This window comes from Oncorhynchus nerka, linkage group LG15 (assembly GCF_034236695.1).
Source record: "Oncorhynchus nerka isolate Pitt River linkage group LG15, Oner_Uvic_2.0, whole genome shotgun sequence".
NCBI lineage: Eukaryota > Metazoa > Chordata > Actinopteri > Salmoniformes > Salmonidae > Oncorhynchus > Oncorhynchus nerka.
The window spans coordinates 62,077,292-62,103,376 of NC_088410.1; the positions used below are offsets into that span (position 1 = coordinate 62,077,292).

Genomic DNA, 26,085 nt, shown 5'->3' on the forward strand with positions numbered 1-26,085 from the left:
CCAGGCTAGTAATGCTTTCTAACTAGTGGCTATTCGCTTTGGATCTATATTAAAATGTATTGTACACAGCAGCATGCAAACGTGGAGATGTATTTGGATTCACATTGGTTTCACGGGTGATTGTGTGACAGGTTGCCATTATGATAAAAGTCTAGATTCTGGCATAGGCCTACATCTGTTGTTTTCTGTATTTTTTTGTCTTGTAGATTTCCATTTTTCATCTGACAGACGGGTCCTATTGTCCTTGAGAGGGGTACCTCTCTCTCCTCCTCCTCCTCTTCCCCATCCTCCTCTCCCCAGCTGTCACTAGAACCCCCTTTCCCCTGTTTCCCCACCCTCAATGTCCAGAATAACCTCCAAACCCCCTCACGAACACACAGCCCCAATGGCAGGGTATAGAACAAGACCCAGTGGGCAGCCCAAATCCAGTAAATTGAGCCAGTTTAAATTGGTTTTCCTGGGGGAGACATCAGTGGGGAAGTCCAGCCTGCTGCTACAGTTTGTCAAAGGCCAGTACCGGGACTTCAGGGAGAGCACCATTGGGGGTAGAGTACCAACCACACAATACAATACAGGATTCACCCCCCTTGGCATTTTTCCTATTTTGTTGCCTTACAACCTGGAATTAATGGATTTGGGGGTTGTGTAATTTCATTTACACTTCATCCCTACAACTTTGAAGATGCAAAATATTTGTTATTGTGAAACAAACAAGACAAAAAAACTGAAAACTTGAGAGTGCATAACTATTCACCCCCCCTTCGAAGTCACAAGCTTTGCACATCTAGCCACTGGGATTTTTTTCCCCAGCTCCTTCAAGTTGGATGGGTTCCTCTGGTGTACAGCAATCTTTAAGTCATACCACAGATTCTCAATTGGATTGAGGTCTGGGCTTTGACTGCCATTCCAAGACATTTAAATGTTTTCCCTTAAACCACTCGAGAGTTGCTTTAGCAATATGCTTAGAGACATTGTCCTGCTGGAAGGTCAACCTCGGTTAGAGTCTCAAATCTCTGGAAAACTGAAGCAGGTGTCCCTCAAGAATTTTCCTGTATTTAGCGCCATCCATCATCCTGACCAGTTTCCCAGTCCCTGCCGATAAAAAACATCCCCACAGCATGATGCTGCCACCACCATGCTTCACTGTGGGATGTTGGTCTTGGGGTGATGAGAGGTGTTGGGTTTGCACCAGACATAGCGTTTTCCTTGATGGCCAAAAAGCGCAATTTTAGTCTCATCTTACCAGAGTACCTTCTTCCATATGTTTAGGGAGTCACCCACATGCCTTTGGCGAACACCAAATATGTTTTCTTATTTTTTTTCAGACCACTCTTCCATAAAGCCCAGCTCTGTGGAGTGTACGGCTTAAAGTGGTCCTATGGACAGATACTCCAATCTCCGCTGTGGAGCTTTGCAGCTTCTTCAAGGTTATCTTTGGTATCTTTGTTGCCTCTCTGATTAATGCCCTCCTTGCCTGGTCCATGAGTTTTGGTGGGCAGCCCTCTCTTGGCAGGTTTGTTGTGGTGCCATATTCTTTCCATTTTTTTAATAATGGATTTAATGGTGCTCTGTGGGATGTTCAAAGTTTGAAATATTTTTTTAGAACCCAACCTTGATCTGTACTCCACAACTTTGTCCCTAACCTGTTTGGAGAGCTCCTTGGTCTTCATAGTGCCTCTTGCTTGGTGGTGCCCCTTGCTTAATGGTGTTGCAGACTCTGGGGCCTTTCAGAACAGGTGTATATATACTGAGATCATGTGACAGATCATGTGACACTTCGATTGCACACAGGTGGACTTTATTTAACAAATGATGTGACTTCTGAAGGTAATTGGTTGCACTAGATCTTATTTAGGGGCTTCTTAGCAAAGGGGGTGAATACTTGCAGTTGAAGTCAGAAGTTTACATACACTTAGGCTGGAGTCATTAAAACTCGTTTTTCAACCACTCCACAAATTTCTTGTCAACAAACTATAGTTTTGGCAAGTCGGTTAGGACATCTACTTTGTGCATGACACAAGTCATTTTTCCAACAATTGTTTACAGACCGATTATTTCACTTATAATTCCCTGTATCACAATTCCAGTGGGTCAGAAGTTTACATACACTAAGTTGACTGTGCCTTTTAAACAGCTTCGAAAATTCCAGAAAATTACGTCATGGCTTTAGAAGCTTATGATAGGCTAATTGACAAAATTTGAGTCAATTGAAGGTGGACCTGTGGATGTATTTCAAGGCATACCTTCAAACTCAGTGCCTCTTTGCTTGAACATCATGGGAAAATGAAAAGAAATCAGCCATGACCTCAGAAAAACAATTGTAGACCTCCACAAGTCTGGTTCATCCTTGGGAGCAATTTCCAAATGTCTGAAGGTACCACGGTCATCTGTACAACAATAGTACGCAAGTATAAACACCACAGGACCCCGCAGCCGTCATATCGCTCAGGATGAGGACGCGTTCTGTGTCCTAGAAATGAATGTACTTTGGTGCGAAAAGTGCAAATCAATCCCAGAACAACGGCAAATGACCTTGTGAAGATGCTGGAGGAAACAGGTACAAAATTATCTATATCCACAGTAAAACGAGTCCTATTTCGACATAACCTGAATGGTTGCTCAGCAAGGAAGAAGCCACTGCTCCAAAACCGCCATAAAAAAGCCAAACTACAGTTTGCAACTGCACATGGGTCAAAGATCGTACTTTTTGGAGAAATGTCCTCTGGTCTGATGAAACAAAAATATAACTGTTTGGCCATAATGACCATCGTTATCATTGGAGGGAAAAGGGGGAGGCTTGTAAGCCGAAGAACACAATCCCAATCGTGAAGCATGGTGTGGCAGCATCATGTTGTGGGGGTGCTTTGCTGCATGAGGGACTGGTGCCCTTCACAAAATAGATGGCATCACGAGGAAGAAAAATTATGTGGATATATTGAAGCAACATCTCAAGACATTAGTCAGGAAGTTAAATCTTGGTCGCAAATGGGTCTTCTAAATGGACAATGACACCAAGCATACTTCCAAAGTTGTGGCAAAATGGCTTAAGGACAGCAAAGTCAAGGTATTGGAGTGGTCATCACAAAGCCCTGACCTCAATCCTATAGAAAATTTGTGGGCAGAACTGAAAAAGCGTGTGCGAGCAAAGGAGGCCTACAAACCTGACTCAGTTACACCAGCTCTGTCAGGAGGAATGGGCCAAAATTCACCCAACTTATTGTGGGAAGCTTGTGGAAGGCTACCCAAAACATTTGACCCAAGTTAAACAATTTAAAGGCAATGCTACCAAATACTAATTGAGTGTATGTAAGCTTCTGACCCACTGGGAATGTGATGAAATAAATAAAAGCTGAAATAAATGATTCTCTCTACTATTATTCTGACATTTCACATTCTTAAAAGAAAGTGGTGATCGTAACTGACCTAAAACAGGGAATTGGGATTGTATGTCAGAAATTGTGAAAAACGGAGTTTAAATGTATTTGGTGTATGTAAAGTTCCGACTTCAACTGTATGCACGCACAATTTTTTAAATTTTTTAAAATATATATATATTTTTAACAAGTTATCTTTTTCATTTCACTTCACCAATTTGGACTATTTTGTGTATGTCCATTACACTCAATCCAAATAAAAATCCATTTAAATTACAGGTTGTAATGCAACAAAATAGAAAAAACACACTTTTGCAAGGCACTGTACATCTGGTCATCTGACTTCCTCCTATCTGTCCACATTATTCCCCTTTTCACAGAGACTTGTTTACATTTTGCACACTTTCTCTCTTTATCCTTCTTTTGAATCTGTATTCTTTTCTCTCAATCTATGTACCCGTCTCCTCCTCTCATTCCTATTTTCTAGGCTAACTGCCATGTTCTCTTCTGTCCTCAGCTGCCTTTCCGACTCAGATGGTGAGTGTGGACAGTGCCATGGGGAAGTTTGAGATCTGGGACACGGCTGGTCAGGAGCTCTACCACAGCCTAGTACCTACGTGCTACAGAGGAGCCCAGGCAGCCATAGTGGTCTAGAACATCACCAGCACAGTATGAACATCTTAGATGATAACATCTCCCCCTCCCTTTCAAATGCTCTGTCTCCCCCACAATCCTCCTCTCCAGCCCTTCTCCTTCCTGCATAATGACTTCCATCTTTTCCCTGTTAATCTCTCCACCTTTCCTCTCACTTTTTCCACTCATTTGTAGTGAAGTAATTCTCCAACAATGCTAAGCGTCTGTTAATAATTTTCACCACAAATGTTGCATATATCCCGCATTTACACTATACCACTGTGCAGAGGTTTGAGACAGATGTTTGAGAAGGACATTCATACCTGTCTAGCAGTACATCTTCCCTGTTCCTTCTGCTCATATCTCGTCTTTATTTTCTATTCTGGATAGGAGACCTTTGTATGAGCCAAACCTGGCTGAGTGAGCTCCAGAAACTTGTGGGTGACACAAGTGGAAAAAGTACCCAACTGTCATACTTGAAAATGACTTAAGTAAAAGTAAAAGTCACCCAGTAAAATTCTACTTGAGTAAAAGTCTAAAAGTATTTGGTTTAAAATATACTTAGCTGTGCCACCAGATACTCTGGGTTCGCGCCCAGGCTCTGTCGTAACCGGCCATGATCGGGAGGTCCGTGGGGCGACGGACAATTGGCCTAGCATCGTCCGGGTTAGGGAGGGCTTGGCCGGTAGGGATATCCTTGTCTCATCGCGCACCAGCGACTCCTGTGGCAGGCCGGGCGCAGTGCACGCTAACCAAGGTTGCCAGGTGCACAGTGTTTCCTCCGACACATTGGTGCACCTGGCTTCCTGGTTGGATGCGCGCTGTGTTAAGAAGCAGTGCGGCTTGGTTGGGTTGTGTATCGGAGGACGCAAGAGTTTCAACCTTCGTCTCTCCCGAGCCCGTACGGGAGTTGTAGCGATGAGACAAGATAGTAGCTACTAACAATTGGATACCACGAAATTGGGGAGAAAAAGGGGTTAAAAAAAACATTAAAATATAGTATCAAAAGTAAAAGTATAAATAATTTTAAAAAATCCTTATATTAAGAAACAAGATGGCACCATTTTCTTTTCTGTTTTCTTTATTTACAGAAAGCCAGGGACACTCCAACACTCAGACGTCATTTACAAACAAAGCATGTGTGTTTAGTGAGTCAGCCAGATCAGAGGCAGTAGGGATGACCAGGGATGTTTGGTTGATATGTGCGTGAATTTGACTATTTTCCTGTCCTGCTAAGCATTCAAAATGTAACGAGTACTTTTGTGTTTCAAGGAAAATGTATGGAGTAAAAAGTACAATATTTTCTTAAGGAATGTAGTGAAGTAAAAGTAGTAGTCAAAAATATAAACAGCAAAGTACAGATACCCCCAAAAACTACTTACGTAGTACTTTAAAGTATTTTTTACTTAAGTACTTTACACCACTGGCAACAAGTCCGATCAGTCTGCTAACAGAGCGGTGGATTATACGGTAGGCTCCTGTGTGTATACCTCACACCCAAGTTAGCAAGATAATGGCCAAAGGCTTGTGCAGTGATGTGTGTGTAGCAGGTCTACATTGCTGCATGGTTTTTCGAGGATGTTCAGGGCTAAGCTGCTGACAACACTCTTCAAATTCATATGGTTGAAATTGGCTGGAGATGATACTGTGGCCTTCTTTCTCGAGGACTTCAATATTCTATGTTAAATACTCAATGTTAGGAGACAAAACTCATCAAAACAAATCAACCAAAACAAATCATAATTCCTTTGACAGAGCATTTGTTTTTGCCATGGATAGTTTACTCCTCATCATGACACTGCTAAGGTGTCCCTATATATCCACAAGAGGGTGATAAAACCTCATGGTACACATAATATGAGCAGCTATCAATCACCTTGTTTATACCGTTGCCATCTCAACTATAAGCAACACATACTAGAATTGTTCTATGTGGTCCTCTATGTTCACATGTCTTTTTTCTAGACAAGAAACTGCCCAAGAGTGAGCCACTGGGTGGAGTAGCAGGTAGTGCTCAGGTTCGAGGAGAACCGCCAGTAGATCTCAGGCAGCCTACCCAGACAACTCCAGCCCAGTGCTGTGGAAACAGAGGAGAGAAGGGGGAGAAGAGGAGAAGCAAACGGAGTGTACAAGGGTACCAAATGAAGGTGTTTCACAGCAAGCTCACAACTGAGGGAGCAGGGAAGGCTAAAGAGATTTTCCATGAAAAAAAGGGAGAGTGAGAGAGTGATAGAAGTGCAGCATGCAAATGAAAGAGGGAGTTAAAGGAATTATAAGGGACAAATATATAGAGCTATGGGAGGAAAACAAACACTAGATTAAGATGAACTTTGTCAACACTACTGGACAGCCACTGATAAATACACTAATGATCTGAAAGTGATCCTTACGCTTTTTAGTCTTACGCATTATTATAACACTCCTGTAACCTTTCCACATTTTCATGGGTTTATTTGGTATTATGATAATAATTCGTGAAAGTTGTAAGATTTCGTAAGAATGGAAGGAGATTACAGTGGCAAGAATTAATGGGCATTATTAGTCGGAAACTGAAGTTGGGCGATTAGGCCTGGCTCGCAGTCAGTGTTCCAAAGGTGTTCGATGGGGTTGAGGTCAGGGCTCTGTGCAGCCCAGCCAAGTTATCCCACACCGATCTCGACAAACCATTTCTGTAGGGACCTTGCTTTGTGCATGGGGGCAATGTCATGCTGAAACAGGAAAGGGCCTTCCCCAAACTTGGAAGCACAGAATTGTCTAGATTGTCACTGTATGCTGTAGCGTTAAGATTTCCCTTCACTGGACCTGAGGCCTGAACCATAAAAAACAGTCCCAGACCATTATTCCTCCTCCACCACACTTTACAGTTGGCACTATGCATTCGGGAAGGTAGCGTTCTCCTGGCATCCGCCAAACCCAGATTCGTCAGTTGGACTGCCAGATGGTGAAGGGTAATTCATCACTCCAGAGAACATGTTTCCACTGGCGGCGAGCTTTACACCACTCGCGCTGAATGTGGCTGCTCGGTCATGGAAACCCATTTCATGAAGCTCCCAACGAACAGTTCTTGTGCCTGACATTGCTTCCAGAGGTAGCTTGGAACGCGGTAGTGAGTGTTGCAACCTAGGACAGACGATTTGTTACACGATTCAGCACTCGCCAGTCCAGTTCTATGAGCTTGTGTGGCCTACCACTTCGCGGCTGAGTCGTTGTTGCGACTAGACGTTTCCAGTTCACAATAACATCACTTACAGTTGACAGAGCAGGTCTAGCAGGGCAAACACTTGACCAACTAACTTGTTGGAAAGGTGGCATCCTATGACAGTACTACGTTGAAAGTCACTGAGCTCTTCACTAAGGCCATTCTACTACCAATGTTTGTCTATAGAGTTTGCATTGATTTTATACGCATGTCAGCAATGGGTGTAGCTGAAATAGCAGAATCCACTAATTTGAAGGGGTGTCCATATACTTTTGTATATATAGTGTACCTCCTTATGTGCATTTTACCAGTAGGCCTATGGTCTCATGAGTCTTCTCATGTACCCCTTGTGGATAGGCCAAGTACCCCTGGTTGGGAAACACTAGACTACATGATATTATAGGAAAAATAACAATATTATTTTTTGTCAAATTTGTCAAATTGCAGCCATATGTCAATGATCATGTCATCAGAATAAGACTCTTGATATTTATTGGAATGGAGCATCAAGTTCATCACCTTGAACTTTCACCACCCTGTGAAGTTCATAACTTCATTCGTAGCCTAATAAATTGCATCCTTTCCCGATTAGTCGTAGCGGGAGGACCACACAACATCATTGCGTGACTTCAAGTTTACTTCGATATGATGGTTATTATATCAATATAGAGGCCTGGATGACATTTTTTTACCCGACATGTACTTTACTCTCAGAACAAGGTTGGATGGAAACCTGGCTAGTGTGAGCTATTTATACCAGGGAATGGTTTGGTGCAGTGTCATAACGCTTTGACTGTTGGGGGTGAAGTAAGTGAACGGGTACACGTGCAGCTGTGGGAAGGGTGGAAGTGACCTTGTACGGGTCGGAAAAGAAGGGGTGACCAGCCACTCCATGCTCAAAGACAGACAAATGAGTACTTTCAAAAAATATTTTTACACTCAGCAGTTCAGCAGTTCTCCCAGTAGGCTACAAATAGAAGGCCAATGGAACACATGTCATAGTGTGGGGTTATGAAGTTCTTGGCAAATGCTGTCAATCTGAGGACACTCAAAAAGGAAGTGACATCACATCGGTCTTTCAAGCGTTGTGGTCACACTGGGACAAAGGGATTAAGAAAGAGGCAGAGGCCAAATTTGTGTTTGCACTAAGCATACCGATCGTTTCTCCGAGAACACTTGGTCAAAACTCCCAGCAGTCCCTCCTATGGCTGCATATTAATGAGCTTTTACCAGATCTTTAAGCTTATATGCCTCTTTTATCTTCGTGGGACATTTATTCTATTATCAGCTCTGCTTTAGTTTCCGAGTCTCTCAACAATATTATGTAGTCCCTAAGAGGATGTGACATAACATGTCAAGGATATTGTTTTGACCACATCTCCTTTACTAAATGTGCAATACTAAGGTGTTCATAGTTGGCCTATACTACAGGAAAGTTTTATGTTGCATTTAGAAATAGAATGTATAGAACCATGCACAGTTAACTGCAAGGCTACAGACTGTTCATGGGTGATGGTTGACAAAATAGTGGGGTGGTAAAACAGAGGAACTAAGACAATGAAAAGCTAATTTCTTGTGGTTTGACGAAATCAACGTCCTTTATCCAATCTGCCAACTGCTTGTTATGTTTCCGTCCATGACAAGGCATGTTTTACCACAGACACATGGCTCCCTGCAAATATTACGGTTGTAAAGTTTCATATAATCCGCTGTTTCTGTGTATTATGTTTTATAAACACAAAATAGCCTATATAATTTTCTCATGGTGTTTCAATATACAATTATAAAAAGCACTATATGCCCACTGGATTTCATTTCAAGTCTTGTTTTAACAAGCTTTTTATCACAATGTGCATTGGCCCATAAATAATATCCTGTACTGCAGTCCAAATGTCTTGTATGTTTACGAATTAAGCGACTTTCTTATTGAATCCTTTACTTGTTTGTATGTTCTGTTCATGTGCAGTTTGATAATAAATCATTATTTAACATAACAGAAAACAATGTAAGCTGAAATAAAAACACATGGCACTGTACAAAATATTTATTCTTTAAAAGAATAGAATTCATTCAAAAAATACATACTTTAACTATTTGGTGAAAATATGATAAAGCATAAGCATTACCAATCAGGAACATGTTTTTCCCATATTTTTTTGTTGCCATTTTAGAACATAATATGATGCAGCAAACCCTGTTTGGAAGTGCAAATCACAAAACTAGTGCAAATTTACATTAGCAGAGGCATGCTGAAATAACACACACTTTGTGCCAAGACTCAGCTGAAAAACAACTTTTATATCAAACAGTTGCATTCAGAAAAAAATACCTAAATGTTCAAGATAAATTGTGACATCAAGGAGCATTAGATAAGACACATAACCATTCACCAACATAACAGGTAGTATTGCACATTTAGAAACCTCCCGAGTAAAGTACATATTGTGCCTTCAGAAAGTATTCATACCCCTCAAATTTCTTCCACATTTTGTTGTGTTACAGCCTGAATTTAAAATGGATTAAATTGAGATTGTGTCACAGATCTACACACAATACCCCATAATTCCAAATTGATGTTATGTTTTAATACATTTATACAAATGATTTGAAAATCAAAAGCTGAAATGTCAAGTCAATAAGTATTCAACCCTTTCGTTATTGCAAAGCCTAAATAGGTTCAGGAGTAAAAATGTGCTTAACAAGTCAGATAATAAGTTGCATGGACTTGCAATAGTGTTCAACATGACTACCCCATCTCCGAGAGCTACTTTAACCATATCTACATGTACATTCTACCTCAATTAGCCTGACTAACCGGTGCCTGTATGTAGCCTCCCTACTGTATATAGTCTGTCTTTTTACTGTTATTTTATTTCTTGACCTACCCATTGTTCACCTAATACCTTTTTTGCACTATTGGTTAGAGCCTGTAAGTAAGCATTTCACTGTAAGGTCTACACCTGTTGTATTCAGCGCACATGACAAATAAACTTTGATTTGATTTCTGTACCCCACACATACAGATAATTGTAAGGTTGCTCAGTCAAGCAATTCATTTGAAGCACAGATTCAACCACAAAGACCAGGGAGGTTTTCCAATGGTTCGCAAAGGGCACCTATTGGTAGATGGGTAAAAAAAGCAGACATTGAATATCCCTTTGATCATGGTGCAGTTATTACACTTTGGATGGTGTATCAATACACCCAGTCACTACAAGTACAGTCCGCCCTTCTTTAAGGATAGTAAGGAACCTGCTCAGGGATTTCACCATGAGGCCAAAGGTGATTTTAAAACAGTGACAGAGTTTAATGGCTGTGAATAGAGATAACTGAGGATGGATCAACAACATTGTAGTTACTCCACAATACTAATATAAATGACAAAGTGGAAAGAAGGTAGCCTGTACAGAATAAACTAGGAATAGAGCTAAGCACAGGCAAAATCCTCCAGGAAAACTTGGTTCAGTCTGCTTTCCAACAGACACGGAGGCAAATTCACCTTTCAGCAGGACAATTACCTAAAACACAAGGCCAAATATACATGGGAATTGCTTAACAAAACAACATTGAATGTTCCTGAGTGGCTTTGTTACAGTTTTGACTTAAATCGTCTTGAAAGTCTATGGCAAGACTTGAAAATGGCAAGACTCAAATGGCTGTACAGCAATGATCAATAACCAACTTGACAGAGTTTGAAGAATAATGTGCAAGTATTGTACAATCCAAGTGTGCAAATCTCTTAGAGGCTTACCCAGAAACTCACAGCTGTAATTGCTGCCAAAAGGTGATTCTAACATGTATTGACTCAGGGGGTTGAATACTTATGCAAATGAGATATTTTAGTGTTTTATTTTCCAGTAATACAATGTTATTTGATTTTTTTCCCCACTTTGACAGAGTATTTTGTATAGATCGTTAACACAAATGACAATTAAATCCATTCCACTTTGTAACAACAAATGTGGAAATGGTCAAGGTGTGTGAATACTTCCTGAAGACTATCTCCCGCAGAAAACAGAAATTCAGGCAATAGAAACAGAATAGAAAACACATCACAAGTATCAAAGTTAGGAATTATTTCAGTGTGTTTCAGTGTGCTTTCGAACTTGACATCCATTTAACCCCTACTACCAAGAGCTGCATTCTGACTTGAGATACACAAAATCTAACACACAAAACCTAGTGTTGAAGGCATTGTAAGATTTGCCCCCAAGTTCATTACAAACGCAGTATCTGTTGAAAATGTTCAACAAGGTAAGGGTTGGAAAACAGATCAATTCCATTTGACCTCGCTAGTGTCAAACGGACAGGAATGTTGATAAAGTATGCGTCCCAAATTACACCCTATTCCCTTTATATTGCCCTGGTCAAAAGTAATGCACTAAAAAGGGAATAATGTGCCTTTGGGACTATGCAAAAATCTCCTAAAAAGATTAATAGGTAGCAATGTTTATGTAACTCTTTCCAAGTCAAAAGAGTATCCTCAGATTTTATGTTAATGGTTATGGGTAGAGAGAAGAAAAACAAAGGGTACATTGTCCAGCAATGCCAGATACAAAATAACATGTAAGGTCTACCAATTCAGTAGTTTCACTGCGACTGTGCAAACATGACCTGACAAGTAGCATGCAGTACTGTTACTGTACATATACATTATCAGGTATCCTTAAAGTTTTACTATTAAATGGAATGTCGTTACTTTTTCAATCATGCTAATATCGTACTAAAGCTAGATTAAATTCAGTAAATGTATTACATCTTTCAAGTTAATCTTCCATATTCATAAAATGCATTAAGGTGAGCCAGGAAAGGCACCAAATCCTTCTTGAAGATCAAATGAAATGTCCCTGTGAAGGCCAGTGAGGCAGTGAAAACATTATGGTTTTATACCCATAAATGGAATTATTCAAATATATAGTAGCTAGCTCCTTGGCTGCCTGCTATTGTGATTACAATCTTGCCAGCGTCTAAACTTAAGAGCATAAAAACAACTATAATCGTCTTAATCTACGGATCACATAGTTTGCCTGTTTAGAATGCAAGAGGTCTGACATATCTGATAGTTCAGTGTACGCAAACAGTCTGGTGTGATTATCAGTCACTAAGAAACAGAGAGAGGTCATTTGCCTTTTGTGCCGAACAGCAGGGGGGCGAAAAAAAACACACAAAAAACACGTAAGTGCAACCTTGCAAGTCGTGCCAAACATGCGGAGGGAGAGAGATTGGCTTTAGAGTAGTCTGTAGACATGACTGGAATTCCACGCTGCCTGGTAGCATTAAGACAACTCCCAAGATTGACTCTACCCTTCTATATGTGTAAATGGAGAGTACAGGTCCAAGAACATAAGACGTAATAAAAAAATGGATGCACGTAAGTCTCTTCGGATAAAAGCGTCTGCTAAATGGCATATATTATCAAGAGGCGGACAGAGCGAGAGCAGTGATCTCAGAGAAGATTTGATCCTTCGTAGCACAACAGTTCTGCAGCTCTTACGACAGAATGCAAGATTCATTGGGGTTTTTGATGCTTTTGGGTTCGTTGCCATTCGACAGATCTCCCTCATCATCTACTGGGGAGCCTTCATCATGGGGCAGCCTTGGCCCGTCACCCTCTTCCAGCTCGGGCATGTCAGCGCAGGCATCTTCGTAGGCGCTGATGCTGTCTGTGTCATTGTTCCTGTCGGGGGAGAGGTCACGCCCGTTCTCCTCCTGATTGCTCCCGGGGGTCTGGCTACCGAGTGCCAACGGCCCAAAGGTCTTGTTGACCATCTTTGTGAACTTGGTGAAGCTGTCCTGTGCCCCATCTGCTACGTCCTCAGAGGACACCAGCCGGGCAACGTGGAGAGGAGAGGGCCGGGTCAGACTGTCAGAAGGCTGCTCCCCCCTCCCCTTTTTGAAGAAGGAAGCGAGCAGCCCCCCAGTGCTGGTCTCAGATGATAGCCCGTTGTTGGGCCCGGGGCCCTCACTGTCCAATCGGATAATAGAGAGAGGTGCATCTTGGCGAGAACTGTCCTCATCCCTTGGTGCATCCCTGATTTGTTCCTGTGCTCCCTTATTGATTTTCATCTCTTGGGCTTGTTGTCTAGCCATCTCATCTTCCCTCTCCTGCTCCTTGACAAGTGTGTACACTGGGACTGCTGATATGGTGTTCCTCTCCTGTGGAACAGTATGATACAACAGCTATATTAATAATGTTCACATCAGAGTTGTGTCCCAAATGGCACCCTATTCCATATATGGTGTACTACCTTTGACCTGGCTCTCGTCAAAAGTAGTGCAATATATAGGGAATAGGGTGCCATTTGGGGCACACACCTGTACAGACCTAAGTACAGCAGGGAAACAGGAAGAACATTTACATTTTGATTTTCATACTGTACAACCAGATATAAAATGTCAAGGCTAGAGGTGGGTGATATGAAAACCAGATTCAACAAGTACAGTCATATAATGCTGCTACTATTACAAATATGAGTCCAAATCTCTGTCAAATTAATTGTAAAGCCTTGTCTCTGGTACATCTTGTGCTATACTGTATCAATATATTCATAGCTTGATTTTCATGGCTTGAGGCATTGGCTGGGAAATTAGCCAGGCCAATTGTCACGTTACCGTTTCCTGATTGCAATAGGAAACAGGCAGCATCTGCATGTCTGTCAGTAATTGGACAGGGGACGGGGCATCCTACTGCAGAGCAAGCACTGGGTACAAGGCCAAGGCCATTTGACCAGACACACACAACCTTCGGTCACACTGGAATTACCCAACCACAAGTCCATGCTGATGATCAGATGACCAAATTATTACAACCAAGGTCTCTCAGTCAATGCAAAAATGTTTTTGTTTGAAAATCTACTGAGGTTTCTTAAAGTGAGGAGGATATAGAATATAGAGGCAGCTAGGATATAATTGTTGAGCTCTTCTTAGGGCTTTAAATTGCAAACAGGCAACTCCCTTCTAATCTGCCTCAAGCCTCAGTAGCAGATAAATGGACTGTGATAAGGATGCGGGTTGAACCCGGTGGGAAATTTGTCCATCTTATATTGTGCTGTGTGCTGCTCTCTTTAGATTAGAGTACAAAATGTACTCCACGGGACTCTAGTCAACACATAGCAAGTATAACTTTATCAAACATCTAATTTTATAGGCTTTGGGCCAGAACAAATATCTGTCAATCATTTAAAATTGCCCTACTTTAGGAATGATAATGTGCATGCACACACACACACACACACACACACACACACACACAGAGTGAGAATAACAGGTATGGTGGGAGGTTGTCGCCCAGGCTGGAATTTCCCAGCAGCTGAAACACTTCATTCTGTCAAGTTCAGCAAAGCACAGTTGAGCTGAAAGAACAAGAGAACACTCCCCTGACAAACGAAAGAGTTACGCAACTAACCAGAGCTGGCATGCAGCAACAAGCCATTAGTCACTCTTTATGCCCAAAACCAGGAAGCCTGCTGTACTTGTGTCTCTCTTTCTATGATTATGTAAGCCCATCCTCCTCATCCCCCATTACCTCTTTTAGCCTCTCCACCTCCTGCATCAGAGAACTGACAATGTCCTCCAACTTCCTCTTCGCCTCTCTCTCTCGCTCCACCTCCTACAAGTGCAGAGAGACACATTAGCAGCGTTAGTCCATTTATGACCCTTTAGATCAATTCAGCAGAGGGTAGTGAAGTGTTTTAGAGCAGTTGTTCTTAAAATGGTGGGTTGGGACCCACAGTTGGGTCACAGGAAATTGGACATTCCTACTGGAGCATTGTGTTGCTCCACGAGGACCTTTTTACATGTACAGTGCCTTCGGAAAGTATTCAGACCCCTTGACTTTTTCCTCACTTTGTTGTTACAGCCTTATTCTAAAATGTATTATATAAATACAAACCCTAGGCAATCTACACACAATACCCCATAATGACAAATAAAAAAAACAGGTTTTTCTTCAAATTTCTTAAATTTAATTACAAATAAAAAACAGAAATACCTGATTTACATAAGTATTCAGACCCTTAGCTATGAGATTTGAAATTGAGGCGAGGTACATCCTGTTTCCATTGATCATTCTTGAGATGTTTCTACAACTTGATTGGAGTCCACCTGTGGTAAATTAAATTGATTGGACATGATTTGGAAAGGCACACACCTGTCTATATATAAGGTCCCACAGTTGACAGTGCTTGTCAGAGAAAAGAAAAACAAGCCAGGAGGTCGAAAGGATTGTTCCGTAGAACTCAGAGTCAGGATTGTGTCGAGGCACAGATCTGGGGAAGGGTACCAAAAAATGTTTGCTGCTTTGAAGGTCCCCAAGAACACAGTGGCCTCTATCATTCTTAAATGGTAGAAGTTTGGAACCACCAAGACTCTAACCTAGAGCTGGCCGCCTGGCCAAACTGAGCAATCGGGGGAGAAGGGCCTTAGTCAGGGATGTAACCAAGAACCTGATGGTCACTCTGACAGAGCTCTAGAGTTCCTCTGTGGAGATGGGAGAACCTTTCAGAAGAACAACCATTTTTGCAGCACTCCACCAATCAGGCCTTTATGGTAGAGTGGCCAGATGGAAGCCACTCTTCAGTAAAAGGCACATGACAGCCTGCTTGGAGTTTAACAAAGGCACCTAAAGACTCTCAGACAATGAGAAACAAGATTCTCTGGTCTGATGAAACCAAGATTGAACTCTATGGCCTGAATGCCAAGCGTCACGTCTGGAGGAAACCTGGCACCATCCATACGGTGAAGCATGGAGGTGGCAGCATCATGCTGTGGGGATATTTTTCAGCGGCAGGGACTGGGAGACTAGTCAGGATCGAGGGAAAGGTGAACGGGGCAAAAGTACAGAGAGATCCTTGATGAAAACCTGGTTCAGGACCTCAGACTGGGGCAAAGGTTCACATTCCAACAGGACAACGACCCTGAGCACCTAGCCAGGATAACACAGGAGTGGCTTTGGGACAAGTCTCTGAATGTCCTTGAGTGGCCCAGCCAGACCCCGGACTTGAACCCGATCGAACATCTTGTAGAGACCTAAAAATAGCTGTGCAGCAACACTCCTCATCCAACCTGGCAACGCTTATGAGGATCTGCAGAGAAGAATGGGAGAAACTCCTCAAATACAGGTGTGCCAAGCTTGTGACATCATACCCAAGAAGACTTTAGCCTGTAATGGCCGCAAAAAGGTGCTTCAACAAAGTACTGAGTAAAGGGTCTGAATACTTAAACTACCGTTAAAAAGTTTGGGTTCACTTAGAAATACCTTGTTTTTTAAGGAAAAGCACATTTTTTGTTCATTAAAATAACATGAAATTCATCAGAAGTACAGTGTAGACATTGTTAATGTTAGAAATTACCACTGTAGCTGGAAATGGCTGATTTTTAACGGAATATCTACATAGGCATTTGGAGGCCCATTATCAGCAACCATCACTCCTGTGTTCCAATGGCACGTTGTGTTAGCTAATCCAAGTCATTTTAAAAGGCTAATTGATCATTAGAAAAACCTTTTGCAATTATGTTAGCACAGCTGAAAACTGTTGTTCTGATTAAAGAAGCAATAAAACTGGCCTTCTTTAGACTAGTTGAGTATCTGGAGCATCAGCATTTGTGGGTTCGATTACAGAGTCAAAATGGTCAGAAACAAATAACTTTCTTCTGAAACTCGTCAGTCTATTCTTGTCCTGAGAAATGAAGTCTATTCCATGCGACAAATTGGCAGGAAACTGAAGATCTCTTTAGCTTTTCTTTAAAAAACAAGGACATTTCTATGTGAACCCAAACTTGTGAATGGTAGTGTACGTAAATGTGATTTCATAATTTAGTTTTTTATAAAATGAGCAAAAATGTATTTAAAAAAACACTTTTTCCTTGTCATTATGGAGTATTGTGCGTAGATTGATGAAGTAAAAAAACTATTTTATACATTTTTGAATAAGGTTGTAACGTAACAAAATGTGGAAAAATACAAGGGGTCTGAATACTTTCCGAAGGCACTGTATATTACATGTACATTCCATTTTGGCAATTTATCCAGAGAAACATACAGTCAATACATTCTGCTAAAGGTTGGTAAAGACAACCACATATCAGTTACTGCAAGGAAAAACATTCCTCAATAAATTTGTTTTCTCAGCTATTTTTAGAGCGATGACCCCACACGTAAGCCTCTCGGAATGTGGCTTTAGCGGATTCATGGCTAGAAAGGAGTGAGTGCGTCCTAAATGGCATCCTATTCACTATATAGTGCACTCTCACTATAGGCGCTGGTCAAAAGTAGTAAACTATGTAGGGAACAGGGTGCCATTTGGGGAGGATCTAGTGTGTATGACTAGGTGTACCATGGTGGCGTGGCTGGCCTCTCTCTGGGCCTCAGCCAGCATCTCCTCGGCCCCCTCCAGGGCGTCCTGCAGAACGTCCACCTGGAACAACAGAGTCTCCCGCTGCAGCTCCAGCCCACGCAGCTCCTGCAACACATCGTCGTAGCTCGCCTGCAGGTCATTCTGCATGAGAGATGTATTCATTAGTCATCAGTGGGCAGCTTGATTGATGTATACACAGGCATATCAGCTTCATATGGCTAAGAGAAAAATTATCCTATTCCCTTTATAGTGTACTACTTTTGACAAAAGTGAATAGGGTACCATTTGGATCTCAGACAAACAATATACATTAGGCATGACAGTGTGCAGCTTCATCTAATCACACTAGCAACAACGGTGGTTTAATTAACATGTGATTTGCTCATCAGCTGTTGGATAATGATGTCATTGCTCTGATAGCTATTTCTGGCCCATGGTCGTCCTTATCTGCGTCATACCAGGGTTGTCTTCTTCTTTATATGACAGAGTTACTGGCATTACAACACATAATCGAACTGGAGCAAAGTTATTTCTAATATATTTCTAGGCTATTTGGTGTTAGCTTCATAAAGAGTGTGCACCCTTTGAATATGCAGCACAGGCTGTGAGAATGTCTAATTTGACATCCAGTAGAACTGGTTATACTGCTAAAATATGAAAAAGTTATCCTGCAAAACATAATTAAAACAGCTTGTGTGGATAATCACCATCTCAGGGAGTTCCATCAGTTCCTGATCTTCCACAGACTGCTGAAATGACCAAGACAAAGGTAAACAAGACTCATCAACAAGTAATATATGAGAAGTTTGAGTATACTCCGTACATTTAATAACAGTGATAGCATCAGAAGTAATCATGTTTAAATGACAGACCATAGTAGGCCAGTGTCCAAAATGGCACCATATTCCCTATATAGTGCACTACTTTTGACTAGAGCCCTATGGGGAATAGGGTGGCATTTTGGCCGGAAACCTAATTATGTCAGTAACTTCAGGCCATTTCCATGTAAAAGGATCCATGAGCACCAACATGTGAAGTTCATAGGAGCACATCAAATTTAGTGTCAAATGAAAGCTACCCAGTGTTCTAAGGCACTGTATCTCGGCGCAAGAGACGTCACTACATTCACTGGTTCGGTTCCAGGCTGTATCACATCCGGCCGTGATTGGGAGTCCCATAGGACGGCGCACAATTGGCCCAGCATCGTCCAGGTTTGGCTGGGGTAGGCCGTCATTGTAAATAAGAATTTGTTCTTAACTGACTTGCCTAGTTAAATAAAAGGTTACATTTAAAAAATGTTAATTAAATTCTCCAGGCACCACTACTCTCCTGTTAATGTCACCTCTCACTGACACCTACCCATGAGGCCCCTCTCTTTCCATTTACTGTAACCAGCGAACTCACCCAATGAGCACCGACCGACACCGGTCCATGGACGTTGAGAAGTAGTTGAAATTAGTCTTATGGCTTGGGGGAAGAAAATGTTAAGAAGCCTCTTGGACCTAGACTTGGCTCCGGTACCACTTGCCATACAGTAGCAGAGAGAACAGTCTATGACTAGGGTGGCTGGAGTCTTTGACAATTTTTAGGGACTTCCTCTGACACTGCCTGGTAGAGGTCCTTGACACTGCCTGGATAGAGGTCCTGGATGGCAGGAAGCTTGGCCCCATTGATGTACTGGGCCGTACGCACTACCCTCTGTAGTGCCTATGCAATCTGAGGCCGAGCAGTTGCCATACCAGGCAGTGATGCAACCAGTTAGGATGCTCTTGATGGTGCAGCTGTAGAACTGTTTGAGGATCTGAGAACCCATGCCAAATCAGTCAATTTAAAATAAATAAATTAGACTTTAATGTAATGGATTTCACATGATTGAGAATACAGATATGCATCAGTTGGTCACAGATAGCTTTAAAAGGTAGGGGCATGGATCAGAAAACCCCTCAGTATCTGGTGTGACCACTATTTGCCTCATGCAGCGCAACACATCTCCTTCGCATAGAGTTCATCAGGCTGTTGATTGTGGCCTGTGGAATGTTGTCCCACTCCTCTTCAAGGTCTGTGCGAAGTTGCCGAATATTTGTGGGAACTGGTCCACGCTGTTGTACACGTCGATCCAGAGCATCCCAAACATGCTCAATGGGTGACATGTCTGGTGAGTATGCAGGCCACGGAAGAACTGGGACATGTACAGATCCTTGCGACATCAAATCAAAGTTGATTAGTCACGTGCTCCGAATACAACAGGAATACAGTGAAATGGGGCTGTGCATGATCATGCTGAAATGATGGGGGATGAATGGCATGACAATGGACCTCAGGATCTTGTCACGGTATTACAATCGATAAAATACAATTGTGTTTGTTGTCGGTAGCTTATGCCTGCCTATACCATAACCACAACTTCACCATGGGGCACTCTGTTCAACATTGACATCAGAAAACCACTCCCTCACACAACGCTATACACGTGGTCTGCGGTTGTGAGGCTGGTTGAACGTACTGACAAAATGTCTAAAACAACGTTGGAGGGGGCTTATGGTTGAGAAATGAACATTCAATTATCTAGCAAAGTTGAACAACAACTTTGATGGGCATTCCTTCAGTCAGTATGCCAATTGCATGCTCCCTCAACTTGAGACATCTGTGGCATTGTGTTGTGTGACAAAACTGCACATTTTAGAGCGGTCTTCTATTGTTCCCAGCACAAGGTGCACCTGTGTAATGATCATGCTGTTAAATCAGCTTCTTGATATGCCACACCTGTCTGGTGGATGGATTATCTTTGCAAAGGAGAAATGCTCACTAACAGGGATGTAATCAAATTTGTGCACACAATTTCTGAGAAATAAGCGTTTTGTGCACATGGAATATTTCTGGGATCTTTTATTTCAGCTCATGAATCCAACACTTGACATGTTGAGTTTATATTTATGTTTAGTGTTCCCCTTTTGTATAGATTTGTACAGTTTGTTTAACTTGGCAATCAATGGTTTTTGTTTGGCATACATCTAAATGTGAAAACTTGAGTCTCTGCATCATTCTGTTAGCATGGAATTGCCCTTCATCCATTATACCTGACTCCCACTTCTCCTCTTGAGGGTCCCCCCTCTGCTGTCACTGTGTGTCAGACGCCTGGTCGAACTCTCCGTCTGACAAAGGAACAAAAATACATCTCAGGCAGAGCCATAATAGAGTGGCGAGGAGAAGCTCCGACGTCCCTTCATGCCAGGAAGTAAAATAATCAATCATTGTAGCCATTGGCGCTCTGTAGAGTTGCTATTTTTCTCGTGACAGTTAAATTGTGACATTCCTGCATTGCTCATTAATACTAACAATGTGAATTAATCACCAAATACGGTAGTCAGTTTAAAAAGGTTAAGGGTACAAGACTGTGTACATATCTGGCTGTGTTGGCAAAATCACTAGATATCCAGTCGAGCCAAGCGGGGAGAGGATGCCTGTTGTCACAGTTCCAAGACCAGTCAGAAACGTCCGGTAATTTACACTAATTGATCTCAAAACTGAACTTCGATCCGCGTTAACTAGCAGATATCCTTCGCCACCGTCGTCATATGCCAAATATCTCGAAACAATCATGACTATTCAACAAAATAAAATGAGATATAATTTTCACGTTTCTTAGTAACATGATCGTATAACTAGCAACGTTGTTTAGACGTTGAGGCTGCAGTATTTATGAAGTTTGGAAAGAAGGACAAACTAGCATAGTTCAGCTAGCCAGCTTGTTTAGCCAGGGAAAACGAGCTCCGCCCTAGTACACTAGGCTAATTTAGGAGACTTTATGCACTGATATCAGGAGCTAGAGACAAACGAATTAATCATATTTGAGGAATATGAATCGATATTATAGAGGAGTCTACCGAGTCTGGACGCAATTTCACCATACATTTGTTTCTTTATCAGGGTTCACTCAAATCGTTTCAATATTGACAGTTACAGCTGATTTCGGGATTGTATATGTTTACAAAAGCGTGTGGGAATAACTGTTTACATCCAATAGTCAGCTGGTATATGTTAAGATGATTTAGCAGGTCCATCAATAAAATCTATACCATCCCCAAGCCTAAAGTGAAGAGCAGGCTATATGATGCCGGATGCTTATTTTACAGATAGGTATGAGGTCTCCAGTGATGTTCAATCGAATGAGTGTCCTGCTATTGAAAATTAGCCTACATGTTATCACATAGTTACATATATTTAGGGTTAAGGCTAGATAATGATGCGGGAGGATTGTTTTACAGATGGATTCATGAATTATGCTCTATCAAATGAGTGGGCTATTGCTACTGTTTAATAGCCTAGGCTACATGTCAACACATAATTTATATTCATACAGCATATGGATAGAAACATGGATTTTAGGCAAACCTCTAGGTCCAGTTCTTATGGACCGTAGGTCTACCAATAAGAAAATAATTAAAGAAACGTATGATGAACTACTGATGACTGAATTCTAACTACATTAGTCATGCAATGTGTCGTTCCTATTCTAGGCACGCTGTAAGAAAGCAGCCATACTTGTTTTTTTACATGTGCCCTAATGAGGTAGACACTAGACAGAGATTAGGAGAATAAACCATTTTTCTCTGGCGTTTAAGTAGCAAGCTAAACATAAGGCTATTCAGATATCCATAGTTTGGTTACAATCAGGGCCGGACTACCTCATTTCGAGCCCCGGTACACCGACCTAGTCTGCATTTATCAATGTGCCATAAGGTAGCCTGATTTCAGATGAGTCCTTGTAGACTAAACAGGATTATGAGGAATATTATTCTTCTTGCAAACCATATTTATCGTTTATAAACGTTTTAATTGAACTATTATATGTAACGGACAATCCACAATAATCACATTATGTGTGCACGTAGGCGTATTCAATTTAACACCATATGCTACAGTAACACTGGGATGAGAGTCGAAATGAAAATGAGCAGTAGGGTACACAGTAGGGTTAAAAACCACAAAGTAAACAAACGCCTAGAAATATAAACAGGCAGTGGCTTACTGTAAGAGGATGAATCTTCGACTGTAACCACTAGTAATGTTGCCAAGGCTAAGCTTCAATTGGCTAAATTTAAATGTTAGTAGGATATGCTACAATCTCAAATTACTCAATAAAAAGAGATCATTGAGAAAATAGACTATATGCCTCATGTAAATGTCGTATTAAACAAAGACGACGTGATTTCTCGACGCTCACCTCCTTGATAATGTTGCGAAGTGACTCATCCTCGCTCACTCCCCGAGAAAGCGTCCTTTTCCTCGGTGACCCAGCTCTTTCCAATGCCCCGGAATGCATTTTTCTAGTAGCCTACGATACGCAAAAAAATATGAATACTGTTCTTAAAACAACTAGATTAAATGAGGGCAGTCAACACACCCGAGTAATGTTTTGTGTGGTGTGGATGAAGATATCGCGACAGAATGAACTGGCTCCCTGATTGTGGGCGAAGGTTAACAAAACTGTAACGTGGGCGGAACCTGTTTGTCTCTGTGTTGCCTTTAGGGTTGAACGTTTTCAATATAACTTTCGCAGTCAAAAAGCAAGCCGATATCTACCGCTCAAACATGAACATGTAACAGTAACCTAATCAAAACAGTTCTGTAGGAATGAGGTTTGTGCAGTAGGCCTAATACATTATCACAGCATATTGGCTATATGCATGGCTTGCCAATATTCTTCTCCTCAGACCATATTATAAAATCTAACTTTATTTGTCACATGCGCCGAATACAACAAGCGTAGACCTTACCGTGAAATTCTTACTTACAAGCCATTAACCAACAGTACAGTTCAAGAAAGAGTTAATAAAATATTTACAAAATAAAGTAAAGTAAAAAACAATACAAACTAACACAATCAATAATTAAGCTGTATACAGGGGGTACCGGTTCCCGAGTCAATGTGTGAGGGTACAGGCAGTGATGCAACTGTTCAGGATGCTCTCGATGGTGCAGCTGTAGAACTTTTTGAGGATCTGGGGACCCATGCCAAGTCTTTTCAGTCTTTTGAGGGGGAAAAGGTGTTGTTGTGTCCTCTTAACAACTGTCTTGGTGTGTTTGGACCATGATAACACAAAATGAGTGTCACTATTTTCAACATAATAGGAAATCAGTCAATTGAAATAAATTCATTAGGCCATAATCTATGGATTTCACATGACTGGGCAGGGGCACAGCCATGTATGGGCCTGGGAGGGCATAGGCCCACCCGCTTGGGAGCCAGGCCCACCCATTGGGGAGCCAGGCCCAGCCAATCAGAATAACTTTTTTTCCCACAAAAGGGCTTTATTACAGACAGAAATACTCCTCAGTTTAATCAGTTTACCGGATGGCTGGTCTCAGGAGATTAGGCAGGTGAAAAAGCCGCATGTGGAGGTACTAGGCTGGCGTGGTTACACATGGTCTGCGGTTGTGAGGCCGGTTGGACATACTGCCAAATTCTCTAAAACAAAGTTGGAGGTGGCTTATGTAGAGAAATGAACATGAAATTATCTTGCAACAGCTCTGGTTGACATTCCTGCAGTCAGCATGCCAATTGCACGGTCCCTCAACTTGAGACATATGTGGTATTATGATGTGGACACCAAGGAACTTGAAACTCTCGACCCGCTCCACTACAGCCCCGTCGATGTTAATGGGGGCCTGTTCGGCCCGCCTTTTCCTGTAGTCCACTATAAGCTCCTTTGTCTTGCTCACATTGAGGGAGAGGTTGTTGTCTTGGCACCACACTGCCAGGTCTCTGACCTCCTCCCTATAGGCTGTCTCATCGTTGTCGGTGATCAGGCCTACCACTGTTGTGTCGTCAGCAAACTTAATGATGGTGTTGGAGTCGTGTTTGGCCACGCAGTCGTGGGTGAACAGGGAGTACAGGAGTGGACTAAGTACACACCCCTGACGGGCCCCAGTGTTGAGGATCAGCGTGGCAGACGTGTTGTAGCCTACCCTTACCACATGCGGGCAGCCCGACAGGAAGTCCAGGATCCAGTTGCAGAGGGAGGTGTTTAGTGATGAGCCTCCGTGGGCACTATGGTGTTGAACACTGAGCTGTAATCAATGAAAAGCATTCTCACATAGGTGTTCCTATGTCAATACTCAAGCTTTGATAACAAAATAGACCAGTTGGTGTAACAATTGTGAGGCACAGCTGAGCATAAATATAAATAATTAACTTTATTTTATTTTTTACTGGACTGATGGTACTTGCATCATGCTGGACTGATGGTCATGGTGCTTTCAAGACAACTGGGAAGGGGGTCAAATCATGACGTCAGTGAACTTCAGGTCGGAAAGTCGGGGCTCTGGAAAGATGTCCGAGTTCCCGAGTATAGTTCAAAACTATTATTCCCAGTAGGATCTCGTTTTTTTCAGAGTTCGCAGTTGTCTTGAACGCACTGAAATCAGTAGTCGGAGATTTCCGGTTTCCAAGTTGTTTGAACACCGCATTAGTCTCAGCAGAGGGAGGAAGAATAGCAGAGGGTACGCCTCACGGTCCTTGCTCTGACAAGAGAGAGGGGACACAGTCTCCACCTGATGGCTAAACTCGCACAGCATCTACCTCGGGCACAAATTAATGTTGTTCCTATGACCAGAAAAAGTGAAATACTCCTCGAAATTAAAATATACACGACGAGCTGCTAATACTATTGATACACTTGGCTACTCATTCATTGCCGTTACAGCGCCAGTGGAATTAGAGAGAAGCGCGTTTTATGTTTTGTAATAGTGTTGAATAAAAAGTGTTGACAGTGCTGAATAAATCTTAGACATGAAGTCACTCATAAGAAAAGCAGCTCTTTGCTGTATTATTTGACAGCCTCTCTCTGGTCATGTTTTTTTTTTAAAATTATGAAATCTCAAGTAGGCTAGTATTAAACTTTGCTGGACCGTGGTAGTGCAAGATTTAGCCTCAGATCTCCCGGTCCATCAGGTAGGTGGAATTTTTGTTCTCCAGACAAATGATATGTTTCAAAATGGGAACACTTTGTCTACCCAGTGCGCAGGGATTCTTCAAGTGTACCTACCGCCAACAGCGCAACACGGAGCCTTTATGCCTTTATCGTTGGCATATCGACATAAATGTTTGGTGATCGATGGCGTAGAAAAGCTGAGGCTAGGGTGTAAAACAAATAGCCTAAGACTTCATAGGGTCACAAGACAACTAAAGGAACACACACAGACATAGGTAATTCCATCCTACATCCCATCAGTTCTGCCTACTCTCAGTAAAGCCTACAGCTTCATATTTTCTATGAATGTGCTCACAGTCCCGACATCTTTTGAAAGCACTAAAATAAGATTCAGTCGTAATTCGTTTATTGCCTATGCTCTGCTATGGACATGTTCGGCAAAGGCTAAACACATTGCAGCTGTTGCATCTCTCATTGACACTAGCGTAGCCTAGTGATTATTAAGGGGGAACAGACAAAACAGGGTTTAGGCCTAGGCCTACTGTGGTTGCAGGGAGAGTGCATCTGTTAAACTGTTATGGTCCATCCAT

The 26,085-nt window shown here is 41.9% G+C and overlaps 1 protein-coding gene and 1 pseudogene across 3 annotated transcripts; one reads left to right on the forward strand and one right to left on the reverse strand.

Moving 5' to 3' along the window:
• The first annotated feature begins 385 nt into the window (after window positions 1–385).
• On the forward strand, window positions 386–6,229 carry LOC115142315 (ras-related protein Rab-5B-like; annotated as a pseudogene).
• Window positions 6,230–9,235: 3,006 nt separating this feature from the next.
• On the reverse strand, window positions 9,236–23,047 carry si:ch1073-456m8.1 (leucine-rich repeat flightless-interacting protein 1). 3 transcript variants are annotated; one of them, XM_029683086.2, is made up of 6 exons: window positions 22,786–23,047; window positions 20,639–20,713; window positions 18,269–18,307; window positions 17,541–17,702; window positions 14,732–14,815; window positions 9,236–13,362 (listed from the first exon to the last, which is right to left on the reverse strand). In XM_029683086.2, the coding sequence occupies exons 1-6, from the start codon at window positions 22,882–22,884 to the stop codon at window positions 12,697–12,699; spliced, it is 1,125 nt and encodes a 374-aa protein (XP_029538946.1). In that variant the 5' UTR covers window positions 22,885–23,047; the 3' UTR covers window positions 9,236–12,696. The 3 variants fall into 3 exon arrangements, with proteins under 3 accessions (XP_029538946.1, XP_029538945.1, XP_029538947.1); XM_029683085.2 differs by having other exon boundaries at window positions 18,269–18,310; window positions 22,786–23,046; XM_029683087.2 differs by lacking the exon at window positions 20,639–20,713 and having other exon boundaries at window positions 18,269–18,310.
• Window positions 23,048–26,085: the final 3,038 nt, after the last annotated feature.

Coding starts and splice junctions, on each gene's coding strand:
- si:ch1073-456m8.1 (XM_029683085.2), bottom strand. CDS start 22,884: ATGCATTCCGGGGCATTGGAAAGAGCTGGGTCACCGAGGAAAAGGACG. Junction 18,311..20,638: donor AGAGGAGAAGTGGGAGTCAG/GTATAATGGATG, acceptor TGGTCATTTCAG/CAGTCTGTGGAAGATCAGGA. Junction 14,816..17,540: donor AGGCCAGCCACGCCACCATG/GTACACCTAGTC, acceptor CTGCACTTGTAG/GAGGTGGAGCGAGAGAGAGA.